The 26,465-nt window shown below is 44.0% G+C and overlaps 1 protein-coding gene across 2 annotated transcripts in view; it reads right to left on the bottom strand.

Moving 5' to 3' along the window:
- LOC138567328 (actin-associated protein FAM107A-like) overlaps positions 1-26,465 on the bottom strand; it is a 203,619-nt gene that overhangs the window by 52,384 nt on the left and 124,770 nt on the right. The window contains exon 3 of one of the 2 annotated variants that reach the window (XM_069645424.1): positions 13,242-13,370. The exons of the other annotated variant lie outside the window; for it this stretch is intronic. Coding sequence (XP_069501525.1) covers positions 13,242-13,370 — 129 coding nt within the window. The remainder of the gene's footprint in view (positions 1-13,241; positions 13,371-26,465) is intronic. 2 annotated transcript variants of the gene reach the window in all.

Consider the following 26,465-nt stretch of genomic DNA (forward strand, 5'->3'; position numbering starts at 1 on the left):
GCGGTTAATTCCGATTCATAGGTCTTATAAAATTCGGTGGGCAGCCCATCACTGACTGGTGCCTTGCACGTGGCCAGGGACTTGATCGCATCTGTTATATCGTCCTTGGTGATGTCCGCATCCAGAGCTTCTTTATTTGCGAGCGGTAGTAGGGGCAAACCGATTTCTTCTAGGGTGTCTGAGATCTCGCCCGGGGGCACCTGGTCGTTATGGGAGTATAGTTGGGCATAAAATTGTTTGAAAGTGTCATTGATGCCTTGTTGGATCCGATGTAGCGTGCCATCTGCACCTTTCAGGGTTGTGGTCGGGTGCCTGGGGTTTTCTTTTCTACACAGCCAGGCTAGTAATTTGCCAGGTTTGTCTGCATGGGCGTGTGCCCTATTGGTTCTAGTGGTGTAATCAAACTTGGCTAGTCTGTCCCAAGCTTCTTTACACGTGGCTCTGATGTGGATGAGTCTGCCCTATTCCTGTCGGGAATCGCGGAGGTCAGATTCTAGTTCTTCTATTTCGGTTTCAAGCTGCTCAAGCTCAGTTCTTAGATGCTTCCTTATTCCTCCAGCCTTTGCTATGATCTCACCCCTTACAACCACCTTAAGAGCGTCCCACACTGTGCCCAGGTGGTCAACACTATCCATGTTTTCCCTTATATAATTCTCTAGGGACTCTCTAAGATCTTCCCTAAATGCTGGATCCTTTAGTGCCTCTGTAGGCATCCTCCATGTAGGTATCGGAGATCTGGGTCCCGTGGTGCTCCATTCCATTGTCAGGGGGGAGTGATCAGAGATGGTGCAACCCAAGTATTTCGATGGGAGGCTTTCTCTGCCAGTGAAGAAGTAGTCAATCCTAGTGTGGAGATTATGCAGAGATGAATAGAAGGAGTAGCCACGGTCTTCTGGGTGTTGCTCACGCCAGATGTTCACCAGGTCCAGGTGGTTTAGCATAGCATTCAGCGCCGAAGTAGCTGCCGACGGACCTCTGGGGAGAGGGGCAGACCCGTCAAGCGCAGGGTTGCAGGCACAGTTGAAGTCACCGCCCCAGATAAAGAATCCATCCCTGTAGTGTGTGATCTTCGTGTACAGCATATCCAGATGCGCTGGTATGTTGTTATTGGGGAGGTATGAATTGACAATGCATATTGCAGTTTGTTCGATATTGCCCCAGAGTATCACATACCTTCCCTCCGGGTCGGATTCGGCCTTACTGAGTTGGAAGGGGATTTGAGGGCTAATCCATGTGAACACCCCTCTGGCAAATTTGGAATACGTGGATCCGAACCCTTGTCCTCCCCAGTATGTTTGGAGAGTCATGGCAGACTCCTTAGTTAGGTGGGTCTCCTGCAGGAGAGCCAGCCCTCTTCGAACTTCTATAGGCGCTTCATCCGTTCTTTTTCCTCTATCTCTGCGCTTCTGACGGCACTGACTAAGAAATCCTACCAATGGAACCAGGAGGCACAGCGAGCTTTTAATGCCCTTAAAGCAGCATTCACTTCCGCTCCAGTATTACAGCATCCTAATCCTTTATTCCTGTTTTTGGTTGAGGCTGACGCTTCTGGGTCGGCTATCGGGGCAGTTCTCTCCCAGAAATGTCCAGATTCAGGAGAGGTTCATCCAGTTGCATTCTTTTCAAGGAAATTCACCCCTTATGAGCGCAACTATCCGATCACGGAACGGGAACTTCTAGCCATAAAAGATGCTTTCTCCGAATGGCAGCATCATCTTTTGGGGGCTCGTCATCAGGTCACGGTCTTTTCAGATCATCAGAGTATTTTGGCATTTAAACCAATGAAATGCCTTACTGCCCGACAGGCTCGCTGGCATCTTCTTTTTTCCCAGTTTTATTTCACAATCACATATCGGCCGGCCCGATTGAATGCTTGCGCGGATGCTTTGTCGCGCATTGCCCTTCATTCTGGCAGCGAAGTCTCTGACAAACCTCTTTTGTTACCTTGTTACGTTGTCTGTGCCTGCACCCCTCAACCTACTCTGCGGACTTTGATTTCAGACTGGGTCTCCACACATAAGGAGGAATGTGACACTCTTAATCTTGATGTGGTGCAAGGCCTGCTCTACATTCAGGGACACCTGTTTGTGCCTCCAGGACAGGCACGCCTCCGTGCTCTGGCTTGGTCGCATGACTCCCTATTCGCAGCTCATCCGGGTCAACAAAAGACGCTGGAGGCCTTACGCCGATGGTCTTGGTGGCCCACTATGTCCAGGGATGTGGTTGACTATTTAGCATCCTGTTCAGTATGTTCTCAATGCAAAGTCTCCCGTTCTAAACCTGTGGGTCTGTTACAGCCTCTTCCTGTACCCCACAAGCCATGGTACATGGTTTCTATGGACTTTGTTGTGGACCTACCTCCTGTGAAGGGCTTTGATACCATATGGGTGGTCATTGACTATTTCACCAAAATGGCATTGTTCATTCCCTGTTCGGGTCTGCCCTCTGCTCCTGTCTTGGCTTCCCTTTTTCTTAAGAATGTCTTCCGATTCTTTGGTCTGCCTACTATCATGATTTCGGACCGTGGCTCTCAATTTACATCATGTTTCTGGAGGGCCCTGACTGCGTCCCTTGGTACTGATGACCGGTTCAGTTCTGCTTACCATCCTCAGACTGATGGACAAACTGAGAGGGTTAATGCCACCCTTGAGCAATTCGTTCGGTGCCTCTGCCTCCGCTTTCAAGCCTCATGGTTGACGATGCTTCCCTCTGCAGAATTCGCTTATAATAATTCTATGCATACCGCCTCAGGGGTCTCACCGTTTTTTGCTCTGTATGGCTGTCATCCACGATCATTGCCACTAGACCCGACTCTTCCCATCGACAACACGTCTTTCCTTACCTACCTCTTGGAAACAGCATCCTGTGTTTCATGTCTGTCTTTTGAAACCTTGTCCGCCTTCTACTCGGCTGCCCGATCGCCCTCCTCTGGTTCAGGTGGACGGGGGTGATGAGTATGAAGTGGCGGAGATTCTGGACTTTCGTCTCCGCAGGGGGCGCCCCTTTTATCTGGAACACTCACTCTCCAGTGCTCTTGCGCCGCTTCCATGCTCGGAGGGGGTCTGCGCCGCCTTTGGGGGTGGATGCTGTTACACCCCGACATTCGCCTCATCACACTTCCCGGTGTCTGCGCCGCGCCCCACCGGTCTCCCACGTTAACAAGGACAGTTGGGGAGCTCTATGTAAAGTCAGTAAGAGTAACAAGAAAGTGGTTGTTCTTTATAAGGGGCTACGGCGCTGTCATGCACCTTTTTTCTCACGGTGGCAGCTGCCATGGAGAATAGCTGCAATAAACTACATTTCCTAGAAAACCTGACATGGGATGTAGTTTCCGGCATTAATACGGGAGCCTTGTTTTCGATTATGTTCCGCCTTCATTTCTTCATTTCTAAAGTGCATTTTGGAACGCTTTGCTGTGGTGCACCATCCCGAAACCAGTGCGACCCTCGTTCCGTCCGGAGATAGCTACCCTACTAACCTTCCTTTTTTTTGTTTTATACTTTCGTTGTTGCCCATGATTCTTTGCACTATTCTCACCTCCACCAGTGGTAAAGTATTATTCCTTGATTATCATCATTTGGGCGTTTTTCACGTTTAGCTAGTACCTAAAGTCCCTTCTGCTTTATAGATTGCTCCAGGTCCTTTTTATGGCATAAGGGGAACTCACTCAGGTACTCTATTAAAGGTAATAGTTTTGGGGAAAGCCAGGGTTGATTCCGCTAGAATATTCATCTCTTTTTTTTTTTTTTTTACAGCTGGGTCCGTGGCGGGGTGTTCTCCCCGCTCTTTTGATTGATCGGTCCCCTTGTCTGTACAGTTCAGCAGGTGGTCATATCAGTTTAAAGAGTTCATTCCCTCACAGAGAGGAGGCTCTCATTCCCTCACAGAGAGGAGGCTCGGGTGGAGGCTCCAACCCGAGCTCTTCAAGCAAATAACCAGCACAAGAGGACCGGTCTGTTTGTTTACGCACTCCCCATACCGGTGAGTAACACCCACTGTGTCAATGTTCAATGTAAGGCCTTGCAACAATCAATTTTTCCCTTATGCGAGTGTATATCACTTTTGTGCTTAATCACTCTGTCTTTCAACTTCATAGCAGTTTTGCGTGCATAGGATTTTCCACTATGGGATTTACGATTACAGATGACACGATCAGTTGCGCAAGTTGCAAAATGATTAAAATACATTTGGTCCCGGTCTGTGGATGCTGCAAAGTAATTAACTTTGGTAACGTTGTTTCAACACATGAAATTAAGGAACTGAAATGTGCTGCTCTTTTGTGTGGGCAAAGGACTGGTCTATGTTGCTCGGGCCCCATCTGATGTGGGGAGTTTCTGATGAATGTAAGTAAGGTACTGTGAAAGAGCACCTTGTTCTTTGGGAGCCTAGTCCTGTTTTCATATCCATCCCATGCCCAGAAGCATGGGGAGCCAGTTTACCACAAGTAGCTCTAAATCTGGCCTATAATTGTCTAATGTATGTGCACTTTCCATTGTCACATAGAGATTCATAAGTGCGTCTGCCCTCTGACTCTGACCAGCAGCTCATATCACATAAAGTTTTGATGTCACTTGCTTTGAGAGGGGTAGCTCTAGCTGCAATCGGTAAGGTTACTACTGATGTTCTCACTGTGTCTGCTAGACTCCCTTTATTTTTATTTCATTTTTAAAGCGAGGTTTAGATTTTCTGTTTTAGTTATGCATTTTCAAAAGCATTCCCTCAATAAAGGAGGAAACAGCTGATCCGCTAGCCCCATACTCTCTTCATATGGGACCCCCCCCAACCCCTAAGACAGTGCACTGTCATTGTGCTGTGCACTGGTAAGATTTTGGCTCTACTTAAGGTATTAGTAGAGCCCTTTCATGGTGTACAATTTCCCTCTTCATTGGCAATGTGGCTGCTTCCAGGGGCAAAAGAGCACAACCAGACTCACCAGAACTGCAGCAGATTCAGGAAGGCTCTATCGATTTAACTACTGTGCATTAACTTCATGTTTGGCTTTCGTTCGCCATGACATACTTCAATGGATCATTAGAGGGAGCCGGCGGCCTTTACTAATACTTCTTTCCAACCTGTCGCTAGCTGTTCTTTGCTACTTTTTGGCTATGTAGGACTACCCAACTACTGCAGCACCTGATTCTTTGGCTAGCTGCAAATCATTACTCTGCTGCACGTTTGCAGCTCCTGTCTCGTTTTCAGTCAGTGTCTTAAAATGCCACCCCAAAGGTTGAGCAGGATTCCTCACACACACGTCAAGGCACCTGCCTCCTACCCAGCCATACCATGCCATACAACAAGGCATAGTTGTATCTCAATGGGGCCCATCTACTTTTGTAAAGGGTGCTCGGCCACACATCCAGTCACATCAAGATCCCCTGTCTACCTATGCCCAATGTTTCTGCACACAGCTAAACACAATCTATACGTGCCACCATCATCTATGATACAGCTCTGTAAGAGCATGAGGATATGCATGTTTACATTGGTTACATGTCTTTCCATCTAATTTTTCCATCGAAGGTAAGTACCATCGAATTTTTTCAAATGAAAAAACGTGCATCAAATGCATTTCTTTGTTTTGGGGGAATAGGGGAGTGCCCCCACCCAACCCCCCGTTTCTAACCCTTAAAAAACACCCCAAACAAAATTAACCCTTTACCCCACAAAAATATGCAAAAATATGCATTTGATGCACTTTTTTTCATTGGAAAAAATTCGATGGGAAAACCCTCGATGGAACAATTTTCGATGGAAATTCTGCATACCGTTTACATTGTACATTGAAAGTACAAATTCAAAATCTTTTGGACAAGCGCAGCTTTTCTGGTATACAATTCTTTTACATGTTTGATTAATAGGCAGGGGAAGAGCTTTAGTACACAAGAAATTGCAACTATCCTTTGTAATTGCTGTGTACACTTTAACATAATCGAACTACATTTTCAACCTAAGTGCACCTGTATACTGGTTAGCCTCCATTTTAGTACCAGTTTTATACACTCAGGTCAGATGCTGCTGGGATTAGAATCAATGAGACATGGCAGAATATTCACAGAACAGTGAAGAAGACAGGGCAGCGCTGTTTGCCCCTAGTTGTAGTACGGGTAATGCATTTAGAATCAGCAGTAGCCAAGTAGAGACCTTACGTCAAAAGTTCATCAGACTGGAGAGACTCTGGAAAAAAGAAATCAATAAATAATGGGAGAAAGCATCCATGGCCAACTATTTGGACAATGACAAGATATCAAGAGGTTTGAGAGTACTGATCTTCCCCCGATTTTAACAATAGTGATGATCAGGATCTAGCACAGAAATGGGAAGACAATCTAACACACAGCTCAAAGTTTATGATGCAATTATTAGTTGAGCATGCAGAGAGGGAGCATGTTAGGACTCAAACCGAAATTGATAAGCTCAAGCAAGAAATTGCTGACATGGATAGTTGGGGAGCACTAAACAGAAAGATTACACCAAGATGTACTCTATACTAAAAGATTATCAAGATGGAGTGAAATTGAAGAAATCCAGGAAGTACTTCAGGGATGATCGCGATTTTAAGGAAGATCGAGTCTACACATTTCAAACTAAATATGATGAGAACCGGAAAGGCTTATTGAGGGAAAACACACCGACTTCCTCACCCGGAAGTTCAGATGTAGAGTTAGAACGGGAACCCAGACAGATAATTCCAGTATAGACTAAGAGTAATGAAGCCATATCACAGGGAGCCACCAGTCTGAGAAAAGGTTTTTTAGAGGAAATAAAAAGATACAAGAGGGAATTAAAGGATGAATATCAAGCATGACAGGTTTCAAGATCCTTTAATACAAGGTATACCAACACGAAGAACATCTTTAGAGGAAGGAGAGGAGGCAGATGCAGGGTCAGACAGAGATCAAGACCAAAAAAGAAGGCTTACCAGATCAAGTTTCAGGAAACAATTAACAAAGGGAGAGAGCAGCAGACTCTTGTGATAAATTTAACGAATAGGAACCTTACCGATACTAAGTTATCTGTTCTTTATAAAGGACTTTCTTTTACACCAACAGTGGGTACGAACTTAATTGATTTTAAAATAGATCTTTACAAGTTCATAAGAAAACTGAAACTTAAAACATTCTTCCATCATAAAGTGAGAACCTATGAACCACCTGAGGCACATATTCCCAAGAGTAGACTGACAATAGCGTATATAGAGAACACTCATCTACTCCTATATTTAGAAACAGTAATGTATAGAAGCCAGGAACAAATCTGTGAGGAGCTGGGTATTCACCCAAGAAACCTGGATATTCAGGAATTGGAAGCTAAATCCAAATTCAGCCCACAATCTCCCACAGACGGTGTAATTGAAACATTGCATAAAGCAGTAACATTAGAGATACACCATTACATGGATAGAGATCAAAGAAGACATACTCTAACACTGCAAAATCTGAGTCAAGAAGAAAGACAATCCTTAGTGCTATTATCAAACGACAACCGTATAGTGATTAAGGAGGCAGATGAAGGCCGTAATATAGTTGTCCTGTATTGTATCAAATGGGGGAACGGCATCTACAAACACCAGGCTGCTATACAATCCATATAATGAATCCTACTAGGAAGTAGTGAAAGAATTGTTACAACTGATTCAGAAATGGTATAGAAGGGGTCTGCTAACTGATGAAGAGAAACTCTTTCTCAGTATAACGGAACCATTTAGGCCAACAATATATTTCCTTCCAAAAGTACACAAGCAATATGAGATCCTACCAGAAGTATGGCATAGGCTGGGCCACAGAAGGCCTGTCAGAATACATAGATACTGCCATTAGGAAACAAGTATTCATTCTTACGTCATACATTAGAGATTCTACACAAATTTTGCAAATTTTAAAAGAGATCAAATGGCGGCCAAGCTTCTTGCTAGCAACACGAGATGTCAAATCATTGTATACATCTATTGATTACTTCCTGGCCACACAGTCGATTGATTTCACATTTGCAGATTTTTCGGCATCTAAACGCCAACATTTGGAAATGATTAAGGAGTTCCTCAGTTTTACTATTTTCTCTTCAATAATGATCACTATTTGCAAAGGGAATAGCGATGGGGGAAAAGTATGCCCCCTCGCTAGCTAACTTGTTTATGGGCCAATTTGATGAAACATTTGCCCTGAGCTACTATATACACACACACAAGGTTATGCTATGGAAGCGTTTTTATAGATGATGCAATTTGGAATGGCACTATTAACTCATTTAGAGACTTTGTTGACTACTTGAACAACAATCTATTTGACATTGAATAGATAGGACAAATTGATGGTTCCATGTATTATTATCCCCGCAAAAATATTGGCATACAAAAATATTGCCATATTTTTGCTGCGATATTAAGGCATGGAACCTGTGGGGGACACCCCTGCAACCCATGTATTATTTTAAAAGGAGCGGGGGGCACCCCCGAAACCCCTGCTCCCAAATGACCCTAATATTATCCCTACTAAAAATATTGCCTATGGCCGTTCCCGACAACCATATATATGGCGATATTTTTGGTGGGGATAATATTACCTGGTACCAAATTGATGATACAGCTATAAACATTTTGGATTCACACATTTACGTGGTTAATGATAGATTAGAAACAAGAACATATAGAGAGCCAACAGTGGTGAATTCCACACTGTATGCTACCAGCTGCCATGAAAAATCCAGTATCAACAACATACCTGTAGGAGAATTATATAGGGCACAGAGAAACGGTAGCAATGACATGGTTTATGAACAAGAATGTGACTTGTTAACTAACAGGTTTTACAAAAGAAGGTACCCAAGGGAATGTGTTATCAAGACCCGTTACAAAATCAGAAATCTTCACAGAAAGAATATGTTGAACCCAATAGAGAAGGCAAGACCAACACAAAGATCAAGTGTTAACTTCATCACCAAATACTCTCAAGACAGTAATGCACTTTTTAAAATGATGCAAAAACACTGGCATATTTTGCTAATGGACACAGACCTAAAGGAATAAACAGAGGGTTATCCCAAGTTCATATATACTAGGGTGTCTAGGATTCAAAATAAGCTAAGGCCATCTTTTCTTAAACTAGGTGATGAGCAAGAGAAATATGGTAGCAATTGGTTGAGACCTCTGCACCAAGGCTTTCACAAATGTCGAAACTGGAATGTATGTGCAGACATGCACACCATGACAGTGACATTTTTGTTTGCAATGGAGGTATGAAAGTCAAGATACAGGATTTCATAAACTGCCGTAGTAAGTATGTGGTATATGCCATTATTTGTATATCTGTTATAAAATATATGTGGGGAGTACAATACATGAATTACGTGTCCGTATAAGAGAACACATGTCTAGTTTAAATAACCAGGATCCGAGATTCCCACTTGCCAATCATTGGCAAGAGAAGCATCACATGGGAGACACAGCCAATATTCGATTAATTGGATTTCAAACAGCAAAATGTGGCAGAAGTGGCGGTGTTAAGAAACTGCTCCTTGGACAACTGGAATCAAGAATGATTTGAAAATGACATTGCGCAACTGTTGATCTTAACAGAGAGCAAAATGAATGTTTTTCTGTAAATAATATGTGATTTGACACTCTCCAATTGGTTGATTAGACAAATCTTTAGTATGCATTTACTTTATGTTATCTGATTATCGGAATACTTACCATATTAGATAATATGACATCATGGCTCCCACCATATAGTAAGTGTGCATTAGACAGTCGTGAGGGCTTAACCAAGCAGGTGAAATGCTGTGAGAATATGTCACTACTTAACAGGCAAGGAATTGCTATTATACTAAGTGCTGGAATATGTGGATAGAATGAGTTGTTAATAAACAGTGTGTTCCCAACCGTACATCATAAATTAGAGTTTGAAACCTATATGATACAGCATTGGGATGTTTTTACTGGATCACACACTGGTGTGAACGAAATGCAAGAGAGCAGCTACACACCCGGACCATCCAGTGGATAAATTAGTTTTTTGTGAATTATATGGATATTCTACTTAATTCACTACTGCTGTGGCGGGATAAAGCTTCAAAATAACATAACTCCTAAAATGAGTGATACATAGGACTTTGCATACTAGTTGCGTAATGGATAAATGAGTTACTTTGTGATTGATATGGATATTTTATTTCATACGTTTTTTTTATCACTGACGCTGGACAAAGCTTGAAAATACATAACCCCTGAAGTGACACATCGGATTCTGCATTTACGCCATGTTAATAATCTGTAAGATAATATGAGTGATTAATTAATGAATGACAATTTGAATAAAGAAACAGGATTTATCAACTGTGAACCTGACTTATATCAAGTGATATGCAATTCTGCAGTGAGCGCCATGTTTACAAACAATAATGGCGGAAGTGACCTCACGTGTCACGTACGCATGCTGTCATTAGGCGCAATGTAAAGGGATAAACAAAATGGCATCCGCGAACAAGATCTACGCGGAACGCTGAACTAAGGTGGGATTATTCCTTACAGGACATCCATCTACTAAGTGTGCGTACGAATACCCGGTGAGAATCAAGCTGTTCAATTGCATTATTTGAACAAATAAGCATTTTAGGCAACTCTGACTACAATGAGCACCAAAAACATTTTGTTATTTCAGTAATATTGATCTTGAAGACCATATATTATACGGCCTCTATTATAATTCTGGACACTGTGAATACTTACCAAGATTTGTGGTGGGTAAACAGTATGGAGTGCATAATTTTGAAGTGCAGTAATTGAAACCATTAAGATATGATTTAACCAAGGGTATGTACCTATGTGTTGTTTAGAATTTAAATACAAGAGACAACAGATCATATAACACAAACTATTCCAATCAGGAGATCATTGAATTATTAGGGTGAGTGCTATCAATAATGAATATTATATAACACTGGCAGGCAGAATAATTAGCTTTTGCATAAGGTGAATGGACATTTAGTGGGCGGATTTACATTATGATTAATACAGAGCATGCAATATTACTTATACTCACAAACTAGCCGCATGACTCACTTGGTAGTGTGGTTGTCTAGCTGCTCTCACAACAATACCAATATATGTTTATATTTTCAGGAATGCCCGTGGTGAGAAGTAGCAGACTCAGGCATAAAAAGTAAGAAAAACACAAAGGGGTAGTACTGCTACTAGTAGGCTCAACCCAACCTCTTCCTCAGGGGAAAAAAAAAACCTTCTTATTATGTAGGGGAGCCTTTCTACTTAAACTCAAGGAATATATCCCAAAGTTAGTTGCCCATGAAATTGTCAAGGAAGAAAAAGCACACATACACAGAGGGGGCTGTTTCATAAAATATGCTTAATTGTATTTTGACAAAAAAATGAAATTTCCTTATAAACACCTATGTAAAATACATGACTAGACTGTAAAAGAAAACATGTATAGGTGTCATAGACTGAGGGACAACATAAACCATATCCTAGTCAGAAGACTAGTGCAGTTGAAGGGAAAAACAAATTCACAATATAAACTGAAAGAATAACATATATAGTGGATACACCTCTTAGTTTTGCACCTAAGGTCATTGTGTTTTGTGTCCAGATTCCAAGTATCTGGTGCATACATTTTAGTTAAATTACATAGTACATCATGAATTATTCAAGTGCCTAGAGAGTTATAATGGTCATACATTTAGCTGATCAATTTAAGGTTTATGGTCAATCAATACAGTAATGGGATTTTATTGTGATGCTGGATTGTAGATGTCACCTGATGCTTTCACTTTATGTTGTGATAAAGTGCTATCATTTGCTTTGGACTAATTATTTTTATGTATCTTTTTGTATTTTTTACTTTATTATTTCGCATTTTTTACTGTCTGCTTTAACCCTCCCAATCCACCTCTGTCTCCGTCTTTTCTTTCTGACAATTTTATCTCTGCATATATGACAAAATCTGGATTCATTATGGTTAATTCAAATTAGGAGATTATTGATGTTCTAGGATTATTGTGAATAAGTTACTTGCCCATGTAAAGCCTTGATAAGGACCTGATAGGTCAAAACACATGTCGACTAGGGCATATCTGTTCTGAATCATTTCATGTATTTGTCAAAAGTTACGATCTGAATACAAGATCACAAATTGTTTATTTTCTTTGTAATTGATTTGAGTATAACATCTATGAAACGGCTCTATAAGAGTATCAGGATATGCATGTTTACATTACATTAAAAGTACAAACACCAAATCCTTTGGACAAGCACAACCTTTCTGGTATACAATTCTTTTACATGATCAACTGTACACACACACACATTGCATCTTCCTCAATTTTGGCACATCACACAATACTTTCCTCAGCAACTCACTGCAATTCACTGCAACTCACTGCAATTCTGATCTCTCCTGCAATTGCTCTCCCTAGCCTGTCCAGGTGGGCTGCAACAATAGAACCTCTTCTCAATGGGATGGAGAGTACAGCCATTCAAAGAACAGAGCAATACAGATATCAAGATACTTCAGGATCAAAACCTTATAATCGCACTACCAATTCCTTTGAATTTTAGGATCCACATTTTGCACAAAAATGACCATTTATTCAACAATTCATGAGGAACTAAGAATGGAGGGCAGCCAACTCTGCTGTAGCTCAACGGTGATTCCTATCCATTCTTCTGTCTCATTACATGCTTTTAGAATTTGTTTAAAAGTTGTATATTGTTTATCTACAGTAGGAATGGCTTAATATGCCAAAACACAGCGAGGTCTAGGTGGAATGTGGCACAGAGACAGTGCCAGAACACTGTTACATGAGAAGATGACACAGGATCTTCATTAGTCCTCAAATGACTGACTGGGCAAAGTCCAATCTAGACATGGCTCAAACAGTTTCAGTTTTTAAATGTTTGTTTATCCAGATCATTCATGTTAGGCTACAGCACATTAGTGTAATGTATAAAGCTTACATCTACGGCTGCTTGTTGCTGCCAGAGTTTCATAGAAGCCTTTAAATGAAGCTGTAAGCATGGGCTGTGTTGTGCGTGCATGGGGAAAACAGATATGTTTTAAGATTATTTTCTGAACATCCTTACATACCGTATATTGAGGACAAACATAGAATGAGCTTTCTACATAAAAGGTGATAAGGCTTGGAATAGTCTGTCTGCCAGGAGAGCTTGAGGAACCTTTAAGAGTAGTACACTGTAGGATAGAGAGCATAGTGAGATGTGTGCTTCTTACCTCCATTGACCTACGCATTCGGGTTTGAAGGATGAGCCCTCTGCGGGGGTCATGTGGTCCTGGGAGATGGGGTCAGCCGCTGGAAAGAACGGGGTGTGGATCACTCCACTCCGACGTCCAACGGGAAATCTGGGACCGTAAGAATTCAATCTTAGAAGATCAAAGGGGCGGCAGCAGACTTTCTTTGCATTTGAAAACCCACACAAAGTGATTAGATGACACTTGCAGCCAACAGACTAACCATCTGAAGCAAACCCACACACAACGAGACAGAGTAAATGTAGATAAGGTCAAAAAAGTTAATACCTGATGTTTGTACATAGAAGGGGAATAACACTGTACATTTACTATCAAATATTCCAAAATTATAAGTGGGATTTCAAGGAGAGTCGACTTGCCTTTTTGCTTGCAACTTTTAACTGAGAGTTATAAAATAGATCGCTAGATCTACCAAAAAACAAAAAAGCTATACTTGCCCACTAAACTGTAATAATTAATCTTCTATGGAGCAGTCACATCTGGCAATAAATCTACAATAGGGGCCTACAATCATAGGGTCTCAAGATATTTTTGCTACAACTCAATCACCCTAACTCAATCACCCTAGCCAGCATAGTCAATGGTATGGATCATGGGAGTTGTAGTCCGAAACATCTGGAGAGCCGCAAGTTGCAGACCCCTGATCAAGAGTATTACAGTAATACCATTGTAAAATGCATCCTGCTAGTCTCTTTTTATTTTTATTCTAACGTTTTTCAGTGATATGAATGCTAGAGTTCCTCCCTTGACCAGCCTGGTAAGAGCAGCCAAACTATTTTATATTTCTCTGTGTGTGAAGACAAGACAAATGTAAATCCCTATTAAAAAGGGAAGCTGCAGGTGTGATGCAGTGACTGCTGTTTTGGGTATTGTAACGCTCACCTGGTATCCATGGGGACATCACTCAGCCTGTTCTGACCTCTTACGACCTCGAGCCCTTCCCTGGAGTCTACTCGACTGGAGACTGGGCCTTGTTTTCTTGGAAAGTGTGCTCTCCGTCCTGCTTTCAGCGCAGGGGCGCGTTGATTGATGCGGGCTCGTTGCTGCCTAGTTACTCCACTGGCAAGAGTCCGACAGGCAAGTATAATTAGTCTTTTGAACAGTTCTCTAACTTCGTTCCTTTCCTTCGTTAGATGATGGCCGGCGCCCGGGGATGGCGACGTGCTGCTGAGATGAGTAGCGCTGAAGGTGAGTGAGAGCGCGATGCGACCCTTTCATATTTGTATTGAACTGAGTTATTTTTCTGTGTCTTTTAGGTGCCGCAACGTTTTCAGCGTGGATGCCGGTTATGAAGAAGAAATGCAGTGAGTAAGCGCGGTATGCGGCGCTTCTAGATGTTTCCACGCTAATCTGGAATGTCTTTTCCCTCTTGCAGATGGATGAGAAGTTCCGGAGACAGAGTTTCCCCAGAGCGGCTGGGTTCAGGTAAGCGTTTGAAGCTCGTACAGTCTTTAAAAATAAGCGAAGATTTGCTGAATGCTTACTAATTCCTTTTTTCTGTTCTTTTCCCTTTTCCTTAGGAAGCGGCGTGCCGGGATGGGAATGACACCGCTGAAGATGCCCGCAGAACAGAAGAAGCAATGAATGATGGGCAGAAGCGCCGCAAGGTAAGGCTGTTCCTAACGGTGTTCCTGTTCTTGCAGAAGCTGAGCGTAGAAGAAAGATGCAGGCCTACTGGAGACCGATCGTGAGTGAGTGTCACGCTGCAGGTGCAGAAAACACAAAACATGTTTCTCAGCCTGGGCGTGGCTTAAATAGTCTCTGGGTATCCCAGGTGTCTCTGGGCTGAACCACACCCAAAAGACTAGACTGCACATGCAGTTCTGGGAACCGAAATATGTGGGGGCATCCATCTTGTACCCATCAATGCACTACAAGTCCAATCCCCAATGTTATCCTATGGAGTGAGTGAGTCTGGTGCCACAAGCGCCAAGTCTGACTCCAAGTGGGTCTTTGGAGGGATGGAGAGGCCCTTGAGGGCCATGTAGGTGATCGTGGCCTGGCTCCAGCCTGACATCTTAGAGGGCTGGGGACATGAGGGGCAGGAATCATGACAGCCCTCCCCCCAAAGCCCCTCTCAAGGTGACCCTTCTGTCTGGTCCTGGTTTGTTTGGATGGTTTTGATGAAATCGTCTAAGCAAGCGAGGTGCATGGATGTACTCACAAGGCTCCCATGTCCTGTCTTGTGGACCATACCCCTTCCAGTTTACTAAGTAGTATAATTTGGATCTGACGTACTTTGAATCCAGGATGTCCTTGACTTCGAATTCTGACTCCCCGGCGACTACTACTGGCTGCGGTGGCGTTGCTACCCGGGTCCCAGGTTGAACAGGTTTAAGGAGAGAGACACGTGGAACACAGGATGAATCTGCATGTTTGACGGCAAAGCTAGTCTGACCGCCATAGGATTTATCACAGAGGTGACGGTGAATGGACCCAGGTATCTTGGATGGAAAGTTCGGGTTCCTTTAATGGACACGTGTTTAGACGCCAGCCAGACTTTGTCTCCCACTTGGTAGTTGGGGGCCTTTGCTCGGTGTTCATCAGCAAACTTCTTTTGGCGATTCTTAGCTTGAAGTAGGTGTTCAGCTGCCCTTTTGAAGGTTTGAGAAATGGTTGTGTGCAAGGTTTTGACTGCTGGCATTTCCAGGGTTGTAGGAACGTCCAACTCAGAAGTACATGGGTGCCTGCCATACATGGTATAAAAGGGTATCTGCCCGGTGCTGGTGTGTAGGGAATTATTATAGGCATATTCAGCTATCCATAATAGGTCGAACCAGCTTCCTTCAGCTTGGTGTAACATGCAACGCAGATACTGCTCGAGCATCTGATTTGTCTTCTCAGTTTTACCATCCGTTTCGGGATGGTGACTGGTGGATAGCCGGATGTCGATCTGGGCCATAGAGGAGCATTTTCTTCAGAAGTTAGATACGAATTGAGTACCTCGGTCTGAGACTAAAACTGAAGGAAACCCATGGAGCCGTACGATGCCTTCAAGAAATACCTTTGCCAGAGTGGAAGCATTTGGGAGCCCCTTAAGAGGAATGAAATGTGCCATTTTGGAACATAGTCCACGACCGCAAGAATAGTGTTAAACCCTTGACTGGGTGGTAAATCAGTAACAAAATCAAGGGACAACGTGTGCCAGGGTGCTGGTGGGATTTCCAATGGTTGTAATAGCCCAGTCGGTTTCTGCTTGGATGACTTGTTTTGAGCACACACTCCACAAGATAGGATGAATTGGATAATGTCTTTACGCCGCATGGGCCACCAATAATTTCGTTTTACCTTGGCTAGGGTTTTAGCGATTCCGGGGTGGCCCTCGATCAAGGAATCATGATAACCGGACATGACTTGTTCTCGTAGTTCTTGGTTTGGTAAGAATAAACGATTCCTGAAGTAGGGCAACTGATCTTTTATCATGTAATGTTCTCCTTGTGCACTCCACGCTTGTAATTGCTCCGGACTCATCAGGTTTTGGATTTCTTCATGTAATTCTTTCTGAGTTATGGTTGCTGTGATTCCTAGGAGCTTGTCACTCGGGATGATTGCTATTGGGTCAGGGGTCTCATACCCTTGCTATACGGGAAAGCGCATCAGCCTTCCCGTTTTTTACCACTGGTCGAAATGTAATCACGTAGTCATATTCAGCAAAATAAAGAGCCCAACGTAGTTGTCGTGAGGGTTGGGCCTTTGCTGTTTTTCGGTACTGGAGGTTCTGGTGCTCAGTTATTACGGTGATTGTATGTCTGGCGCCCAAGAGGTAGTGCTGCCATGCCTTAAAGGCTGACATAATGGCCAGGAGTTCTTTGTCTGTGGTAGTGTAATTGAGTTCAGGGGGTGTGAATTTACGTGACCAGAAGGCAACAGGGTGTAACTGGCCCGTTTTGGGGTCCTTTTGTGAGAGGACGGCTCCCATAGCCATGCTTGAGGTGTCCGTTTCCACCAGGTATGGGAGATCAGGGCCAGGGTGGCATAAGATTGGGGCAGATGTGAATCTTGCTTTGAGTTCCTGGAAAGCTTCCTCGGCTTCTGTTGTCCACTGGAACTTTTTGTTGCTTTTCCTTAGCAATGACGTGATGGGATGCATGATTTGTGAAAATCCTGGGATGAACCGGCAGTAGAAGTTTGCAAAACCCAGCATACTTTGAACCCCGTTGAAGGAATTTGGGGATGGCCAGTTCAGGATAGCATCTACCTTGTGTACATCCATTCGGATTCCATTCGGGCTGAGAATAAAGCCCAGGAATTCCACCTCTGAGACGTGGAATGAGCACTTTTCGAGCTGGGCGTAGAGCTGGTGTTGACAGAGTTTCTCCAATACAGATCGGGCGTGTTTAACGTGGTCCTGCTTTGATGCGGAATATACTAGAATATCGTCGATGTACACTAGAGCACAGACATCAATCAATTCCCGTAGGACATCGTTCATGAAGTATTGAAATGCTGCAGGCGCGTTGCAAAGGCCAAAGGGCATTACTTGATATTCGTACAAGCCATATTTGGTGCGAAAAGCCGTTTTCCATTCGTCCCCTTGTTTTACACGAACAAGGTGATATGCCCCGCTCAGGCCTAGTTTTGTGTAGATTTGGGCATCTTTGACTTGATCAAGCAATTCAGGGATCAGTGGCAGGGGGTAGCATTTTTTTACGGTAATCAGGTTCAGTGCGCGATAGTCGATGCACATTCTCAAGTCCCCCTCCTTTTTCGGTACGAAGAATAGAGGACTGGCTGCTGGAGACTTCGAGGGACGGATGAACCCGTTGGCCAGGTATTGGTCAAGATAGGCCTTCAGGTGCTGGTTTTCTGGTTCTGTGAGTGCGTAAATTCGCCCACAAGGGATTTGTGTGCCGGGTATCAGGTCGATTTGGCAATCGTATGGTCTATGCGGTGGCAGGGTATTAGCCTGTTCTTTCTGAAAGACATCTTGAAAGTCCTGGTATTCACTTGGTAGGGTGCCGATTGCCACAGTCGCAAGCGTGGAGGTTCTGGTGTCTATTGGTTGTTTCTCTTGGCGATAACATGTGTGGGCGCAAGTCTCGGGAAAGGCCAATTCTTTTGCTCGCCAATCGATTCGAGGATTGTGAGCTACCAACCATGGCATTCCGAAAATCAACCGGAACTGTGGTGCCTTAATGAGGTTGAAAACAATAGATTCTTGGTGTCCATCCTGGCACAGAAGGGGTAAAGCTGCAGTGCATTGGGATACTGGACCAGAAGCTATTTCCGTGCCGTCAACAGTGGTAACAGTGTCGGTGGTTGATTTAGGGCGTAACGGAAGCCCCATCTTTGCCGCAAGATCCTGGTCGATGTAATTCCCAACTGCTCCACTGTCAATGTACGCTCTTACTGTGTGCATCCGAGATGGTTGTTGGTGATTGATCAAGACCAAAGATAGTGCAAAATGGGAGGTCTGTAGTTCACTTTCTTCGCTCGACAAGTGGACCCCTACACTTGCCGGGCTGGGGATTTGTCCGATTCCTTGATGGCATCTTCCTTGTCCGTGGCCCCTACCGTCCTCCTCGGTGGCTTCACAGGGCACTCTTTAAGGAAATGACCTGACCTTCCACAGTACAGACATAACTGCTGCTGTCTCCTTTTATCTCTTTCCACTTTAGTCAAGGGGGATCTGATCCCCCCGATTTGCATTGGTTCTCCTGAACCTTCCGTTGTGTGGGCAATATTGTCCTTTGGACGCACATACATAGGGCGAGGGTCTGGTCTGGTTCGATCTGCTTTTTGGTCCTGCAACCTATGATCCAGTTGAACAACAAGGTCAATGAATTCTGAGAAATCTTTCGGGCGGTTCACTACTTGTGCAAGAACATCCTTGAGCTCCCCCCGCAACCCCTGATGAAATAACGTGGTTCTCTTCTCCACTGGCCATTCTGCTTCAACTACGAGTCTATTGAACGTGGCTATGTATGTTAATAGGTCTTGATTCCCTTGGCGTAGGGACAGCAGTTTGTTGTCTAATGCCTGCCCATGAGTACAACGTCTTTTCCATCTCCTGCTGAAAGCCCCTGAAGTCATGCAGCAAAGGATCGTCTTGGGCCACAAAGGGTACAGACCAGTCTGCTGCACTACCACTCATGTATGATAGCACAAAAGCGACCCGTGATTGGTCATTCGGAAAGGCCCCTGGTCTACAAAGGAAGTGCAGAAAGCACTGGTTCATGAACGTTGCAAACCTCTTGGGATCCCTCGTAAATCGTTCGGGGCGGGGCCAAGGGAACTGCCCCAGGAAGGGTTATCTGAACAGGATTGGCTGATGGTGCTGGCATCGAGGGCATGCTTCCGAGCAATGGTGCATGCCCTGCTTGTGACTGGAGAAGTTGCCGGCTTAAATCATCAGTGAGTTCTTTGGCTACTATCAGCTCTCTCCTCAGGGTGTTGGTCTCCTGCCTGGCTGCATGTACTTCGGAACGTAGCTGCCCCAACATGTGGGCTAACTGGTCAGTTCTGACGTTTCCATGACCCCAGGTGGATTTTGATGTGAAGCTTTGTGTTCTGTAACGCTCACCTGGTATCCACGGGGACGTCACTCAGCCTGTTCTGACCTCTTACGACCTCGAACCTTTCCTTGGAGTCTACTCAACAGGAGGCTGGGCCTTGTTTTCTTGGAAAGTGTGCTCTCTGTCCTACTTTCAGCACAGGGGCGCGTTGATTGATGCGGGCTCGTTGCTGCCTAGTTACTTCACTGGCAAGAGTCCGGCAGGTAAGTATAATGAGTCTTTTGAACAGTTCTCTAACTTCGTTCCTTTCCTTCGTTAGATGATGGCCGGCGTCCGGGGATGGCGACGTGCTGCTGAGATGAGTAGCGCTGAAGGTGAGTGAGAGCGCGATGCGCGATGCAACCCTTTCGTATTTGTATTGAACTGAGTTCTTTTTTTCTGTGTCTTTTAGGCGCCGCGACGTTTTCAGCATGGATGCCGGTTATGAAGAAGAAACGCAGTGAGCAAGCGCGGTATGCGGTGCCTCTAGATGTTTCCACGCTAACCTGTAATGTCTTTTCCCTCTTCCAGATGGATGAGAAGTTCCGGAGACAGAGTTCCCCCAGAGCGGCTGGGTTAAGGTAAGCGTTTGAAGCTCGTACAGTCTTTAAAAATAAGCGAAGATTTGCTGAATGCTTACTAATGCCTTTTTTCTGTTCTTTTCCCTTTTCCTTAGGAAGCGGTATGCCGGGATGGGAATGATACCGCCGAAGATGCCCGCAGAACAGAAGAAGCGATGATTGATGGGCAGAAGCTCCGCAAGTTAAGGGTGTTCTTGTTCTTGCAGGAGCTGAGCGCAGAAGATGCAGACCTACTGGAGACCGATCCGAACACAGTGAGTGTCACGCTGTAGATGCAGAAAACACAAAGCATGTTTCTCAGCCTGGGCGTGGCTTAAATAGTCTCTGGGTATCCCAGGTGTCTCTGGGCTGAACCACACCCAAAAGACTAGACTGCACTTGCAGTTCTGGGAACCGAAATATGTGGGAGCATCCATCTTGTCCCCATCAATGCACTACAAGTCCAATCCCCAATGTTATCCTATGGGAGTGAGTGAGCCTGGTGCCACAAGCGCCAAGTCTGACTCCAAGTGGGTCTTTGGAGGGATGGAGAGGCCCTTGAGGGTCATGTAGGTGATTGTGGCCTGGCTCCAGCCTGACATCTTAGAGGGCTGGAGACATGAGGGGCAGGAATCTTGACAGGTATTCATTATTACAGATTAGTAGTTAGGAAATGTTTTCCACTGTCCTTCAGTCCTGGTCATAGGATCTTCTGTATTAAACCATTCAGAATAGAGTTACCGTATGTATTGAAGAAGTGCTTTGCCAAGTCTAGCATCACGCCCACTTCAAAAAGTAATGTTTTGCAAAAGAATATAGAAATGCCCGTGTGCAAACCTCAAATATCTGAATCAAAAAGATGCTTTTAGGAAAAGCAACTGAGGCTGTGCTCTCCATAGTAGAATGAGTTATTACCTCTTCTACTAATTTTTAGCTTATAATCTATTCCCTGATGCTTCGACCATCCAGCGAGCAGGTGGTCTCTTTGAGCGTCTTTTTCTGCACTTAGACCCAAACTCCAAAAACAGAGTACTAGTAAATCTGGGGCTCAGACCGTTGTATGATATCTGTTAACAACCCAAAAGGAAGCCCTCTCTGAAGACCCAGATTAAGACTCCATGTGACAGTGGGCCTGTAGCACATAGTCCCTCTAAGTCTAAGGCAATCATAAAATCCTTGATCACTGATAAGGAGACTATGGGGTTATCCTCAAAGGTCTGCCTGAAACTTTAAATCCTATTAATATGGACACATAATATTGAAAGAAATGCACGATATGTACTATGGCTGCTGGCCATGGTGACATTTCATATTTAGCAAACCAGAGGGTTCACTCAGTCTTGTACATGCCATGTGACAACCTCTTCAACTCATAACAACATGTTCTTCTAATGACATGCTTTCTAGATTCCATGACATCATTCAATATATCATTATGGCTATCATGTTACTCATGTGCTGTTTTATCTGAAACCATAAACACAAATAGGAAACAGCTGGCTTGAGAGTGTCCTTAGCTCGAAATAGGGGTCTGCTAACTTTGGCTCTTTAAATATCTAGCACTAGAACTCCCTTCAGCCCTGGCCAGTATAGTCAATGGTGAGGGATCATGGGATTTGCAGTTTCAAACTTCTAGAGAGCCTAAGGCTGCAGACCCCTGAACTAGGAGATAAAAATAAACTGCCAGTTTAATAAGGGTCTCCATGGGCATCTGGTGAAGGTTAATGTACCGGATTGCTACAAATAACAATATCTCTATTGATTTAAACAACTTGATGCTGTTGCTCGCCCACTGAATCGTGGGTGCTAACATAGGATAATGTTGGAGCTTGAGTCTTGAATTAAAAACTGTGCTCCATTCCCTAGCTAGGGAAACCTGATCTCGTCTCATTTTTCAGTAGAACAGGTGAGTTTTCCCTGGATGAAAAAGGAGCAGCCTCTTGAAAATCCCAGGATGGCACATTTGGCCTTGGAGCACTATATGGAATAAAGTGTTTGCCTGGTATTGAGCTCCTTTGTCAGGGGATATGCTCACATGAACGCATTAATTATGATGCAGGACTGATTTTTGAAAAACCAATACCTCGTTGTACACATGCAAGAGCACTTTGCTTGTTTGTGTAATACAAAGCTGACTTATTGCCAATTGAGATCACACCTAATTGCCTTGTGTTTGCCGAGCAAATGCCTGCAGTACCACAGTGACTACTCTGCATTCCAGAAGACTGATGCACATCTTCTGTCAGCTGCTGGTCCCAGGCCACTGGTGGGAAAGTGCTCAGAGTGTGCATGCACCTCAGTCATAACAGTCTTGGGCTTTGCATACCACATTTTGCTTGATGACACCAGACTATTATCCGTTTCCTCCTCACTCCAGTCCCACATTGTGACTAAACTTCTAGCATCTGATACCGGAAGAGGTTCTGTTACCAAATGCTCAACCCAATCTTGACATCCTTTACTTTTCATTTCAAACTATCAAAGCTGAATGTATGTATGTGTGTATGTTTGTCCGGCTATACAAATCCACACCGTTAAACCCACGTCTACCACATTTTGCATGGATTCCTCTTTTGTCTGAGGAAAGATCTTAGTCTATGTTTGGATGCAAAAATCTTTCATGCAAAAAAGAATTGGGATGTGTGTATGTTTGTCCAGCTAAACAAATCCACACTGTTGAACCTACTGCTAGCAAATTTTGCATGGATTCCCCATTTGTCTGGGGAAAGATTGTAGTTTATGTTTGGATGCAAATAATTCACTCCGTAGACATCCTCATTTACTGATGCTCACCCCGATTAACTACAGTAGGTACTAGAAGGGCAAAATTTGAAAAAGTGTCTGAAGCAAAATGTTCGATGTGTTGGTTATTCCTTTCAAATGTATTACTACTGTATACAGTTCAAAAGTGTTTATTAAAGTATTTTAAAGGGAATTAAAAAATAAATTAAAACATGTTTTATCACGCCACTCCAAATATGGGGAAATGGCAAGGTTACAGTTTACTTAAGTTCACTCACGAGAAGAGAGCACAATTAATCAATATTTCTTGGACATTTTCTCAAATATGCTGAAGTCGTTGAGTGGCTGAAACATGCCGCACAAAAAACAAACATCACTTGGAAAAGAGCTCCATCTGATGCAAAGCAAAATCAATATCAAGAGTTTCTGAAACACAACAAACAGCAGCACGACTTGCCAACCAGATAACAAGAGCAACTGTCTCCAGGGCAAATGAGATGCCATAGAAAACTGAAGCAAGACTTGCTGACATGAGTACAAGAGCAACATCCTCAAGGGCACATGAGAGAACAGAGCAAACTGAAGCAAGGTTTGGCGACAAGAGGACAAGAGCAACACCCCGCAGGGCACATGAGACACCAATCGATCAGGACACAGGCAACGCCGGGTACCCAAGCTAGTCCTTAATAAACACGGCTACTGCAACAACCTTCTACTTGGTCGTTACAGTACTCCTGGAAACATCTTGAAAAGGTCCGAAACTTAGCTAACTGCACCACGTTCAGGGAATAGGTAAGCTATGCACAGGAAGTAGGTCAGCTATGGACACGAATTATGGAAGCCGTAAATAAAACATACAGGCGGGCAGTTAATTGCACAGAGAAGACAGCCAATATGTGCACTTATCTCCTCTGTGCACTCTCAACATTTGCCCTACGAAGCGCAAAAATCCTGGACAACCCTCATTTCTTTTACTTCGTAGCGCAAAGAAGTTTAAATGCCTCCCACAACCTAAGCATGCAAGGCATTTAGAATGAATTCCTAAGGAATGTACCTGCTTTTACATTCCACCAGCACATTTCATAGAAATCCTATGCATTAACTACAGCATGAAAATTTGATGCTGGCATTAATGTATATTTTTTTGGCAGGTGTAGCATATGGAGCAGGTGGATCTGCAATTTCGTTTAGTTCCCCTGCTCCACCTGCCCAAAACAAAACAATTACGAAAATGCACTATAATGTTAAAACAGGTGAAAAACTAGCCACACACCGTTTTTTACACTTGTTTTTTTACTAGATTTTGGAACATAACCATGCAATAAAACACACTACCAAAGACCACCCGTCTCCCCAACATCCCACCTCCCTCGGATCCAGAGCCAGTGTCCAGTCTGCAGTAGGCATCCAGTGACATATCAGACAGTACCCAGTACGCGTAGGTTCTGAGGCCACATCGATTCCCTGTAGTCTTTGAGTAGGAATGACAATACCAAGCCCCAATCTTTTCAGAAACGCGTAGGTTCCCATTGGACTATGTATGTCATCCATTCCAAAGCAAGAAAATGCCAAATGTTCGCCATCCAGTCCTGCTCTTGTGGGGGTTCAGATTGTTTCCATCTTTGGGCTATTACCAAGAGAGCCGCCAATCGGAGAAAGACATAATCCTTTCGCTGTGGGCGTGATAGTCCTTTTTGTTGTGAGTCCCCCATTGCCAGCAAGCACTCCTGTATTTCTCTGTTTAGCTGGGTCCCAAAAATCTTGTAGTCTAGCATTGATCACTGACCAGAATTGGCTAATCTTAGGACAGCGCCACTAGATATGAACCCAGCCCCCCACATCCCCACAACCTCGCCAACAGAGTATTGAGATTGCAGCATTCAATTTATGTAGTTTTTCTGGGGTATAATGCCATTGTAACATCATTTTTTGAAAAGTATTTCTGTTTATTCATTTAATTGTTTTTTTATATAGCAGTTTTACAATGTTAAAACAAAACATAATGGTATCCTCCCCCTGCCCCCACCTCCACCTCGCCCATCCCAATTAACGACCCCCCTTGACAGCAGCCCCCGATAAATTTCAAAGAATGTCTCATGGTTTCGGAACTAGCACTATTCATCAAACCACGCCTAGTAATCGTATCCCCTGTGGGCACCAGTTCACCTGGCAGTCATTGTGGGGAAAGTTCAGAACTAAGTCCCAGTCCTCCTTGAATTTCCTTTGGTCCCCTTGGATCGCAAAAGTCACCCATTCTAATGATACGTAGTGCCACATTTTTGCAATCCATTCTTGCTTTGTGTGGTCCTCTGTCCTTTTCCATTTTTGGGCTACCAGCGACCACACTGCAATATTGAGGATTGTGTATGGCTTTCTTTGGTCCTTCGTCGGTAGGGTCTCTAAAACAACCCCCATGCCTAACATTATCTCACCATTGTCTCTGCAGATTTGGGGGCCGAAGATGGATGTCATGGGCTTAGCGATCCTGTCCCAGAAAGAGTGACACACTGGGCATCTCCCCCAAATATGCCCCCAACTACCCCCTTCCCTGCATCCTCGCCAGCAGTCCCCAGAAACAGAGGGATAGTACCTATGCAACTTCTCTGGGGTGAAGTGCCATTGCACCATTACTTTCATCCACATTTGCCAAATCTGGAGTGCCCTTGTGAGGGTTGGGATGCTCTGTCATAACTTGCACCATTGTTCTTCCATAATTGGTTGCCCTAGGGTATTCTCCCGTTGTTTTATATATACCCATTCTGGATTCAATGGGGGATCGGAAAAAAGCTTATAAAGGGCCGATATCATATGATAATCACCTGAGTTGGTTGATACATAACTTTTAGAAGGGAGTGAGCTCCCTGATCGCTGCTTGCTTAGTCCCCGGAGCTGTAAACCAATGTCTTAATTGTGTGTATCTAAATCTTTCTCCCTCTTCCAGCCCAAAGTGGTCTTTACATTCTTGGAACGTCTTACTCTCTTGACCCTCCACTATATCCCTCATCTTCTGACAACCCATAGCTTCCCAATTCGCAAATGTTCCTTGCTCCCTCCCTTGGTTGAATTGGGGGTTGCGAAATAGGAGTGTGAGTGGAGAAGGACATGTTGTTAGGTCACTCTGCTGTACCGCTGCATTCCAGATCTCCCCACCTAGGGACGTGATTTTGCTTTTGTACATATTGCTTGGTCTGTCCACCTTTGGGCACATAGGACTTGCTCCAGGAGCCTACCCACGACAGCTCTATCCATCCTGCGCCAAATTTTATCTTGGTTCCCCGCAAACCATTCCCTTATTACCCGTAAATGGGCAGCTTGGTAATAGATGGTAAAATTCGGGACCCCCATCCGTGTGGAGGCCGTCAACATTTTCCAGGATAACCTTAGTTTCT

The sequence above is a fragment of the Ambystoma mexicanum genome, chromosome 2p (genome assembly GCF_040938575.1).
Source record: "Ambystoma mexicanum isolate Mex_15411 chromosome 2p, UKY_AmexF1_1, whole genome shotgun sequence".
NCBI lineage: Eukaryota > Metazoa > Chordata > Amphibia > Caudata > Ambystomatidae > Ambystoma > Ambystoma mexicanum.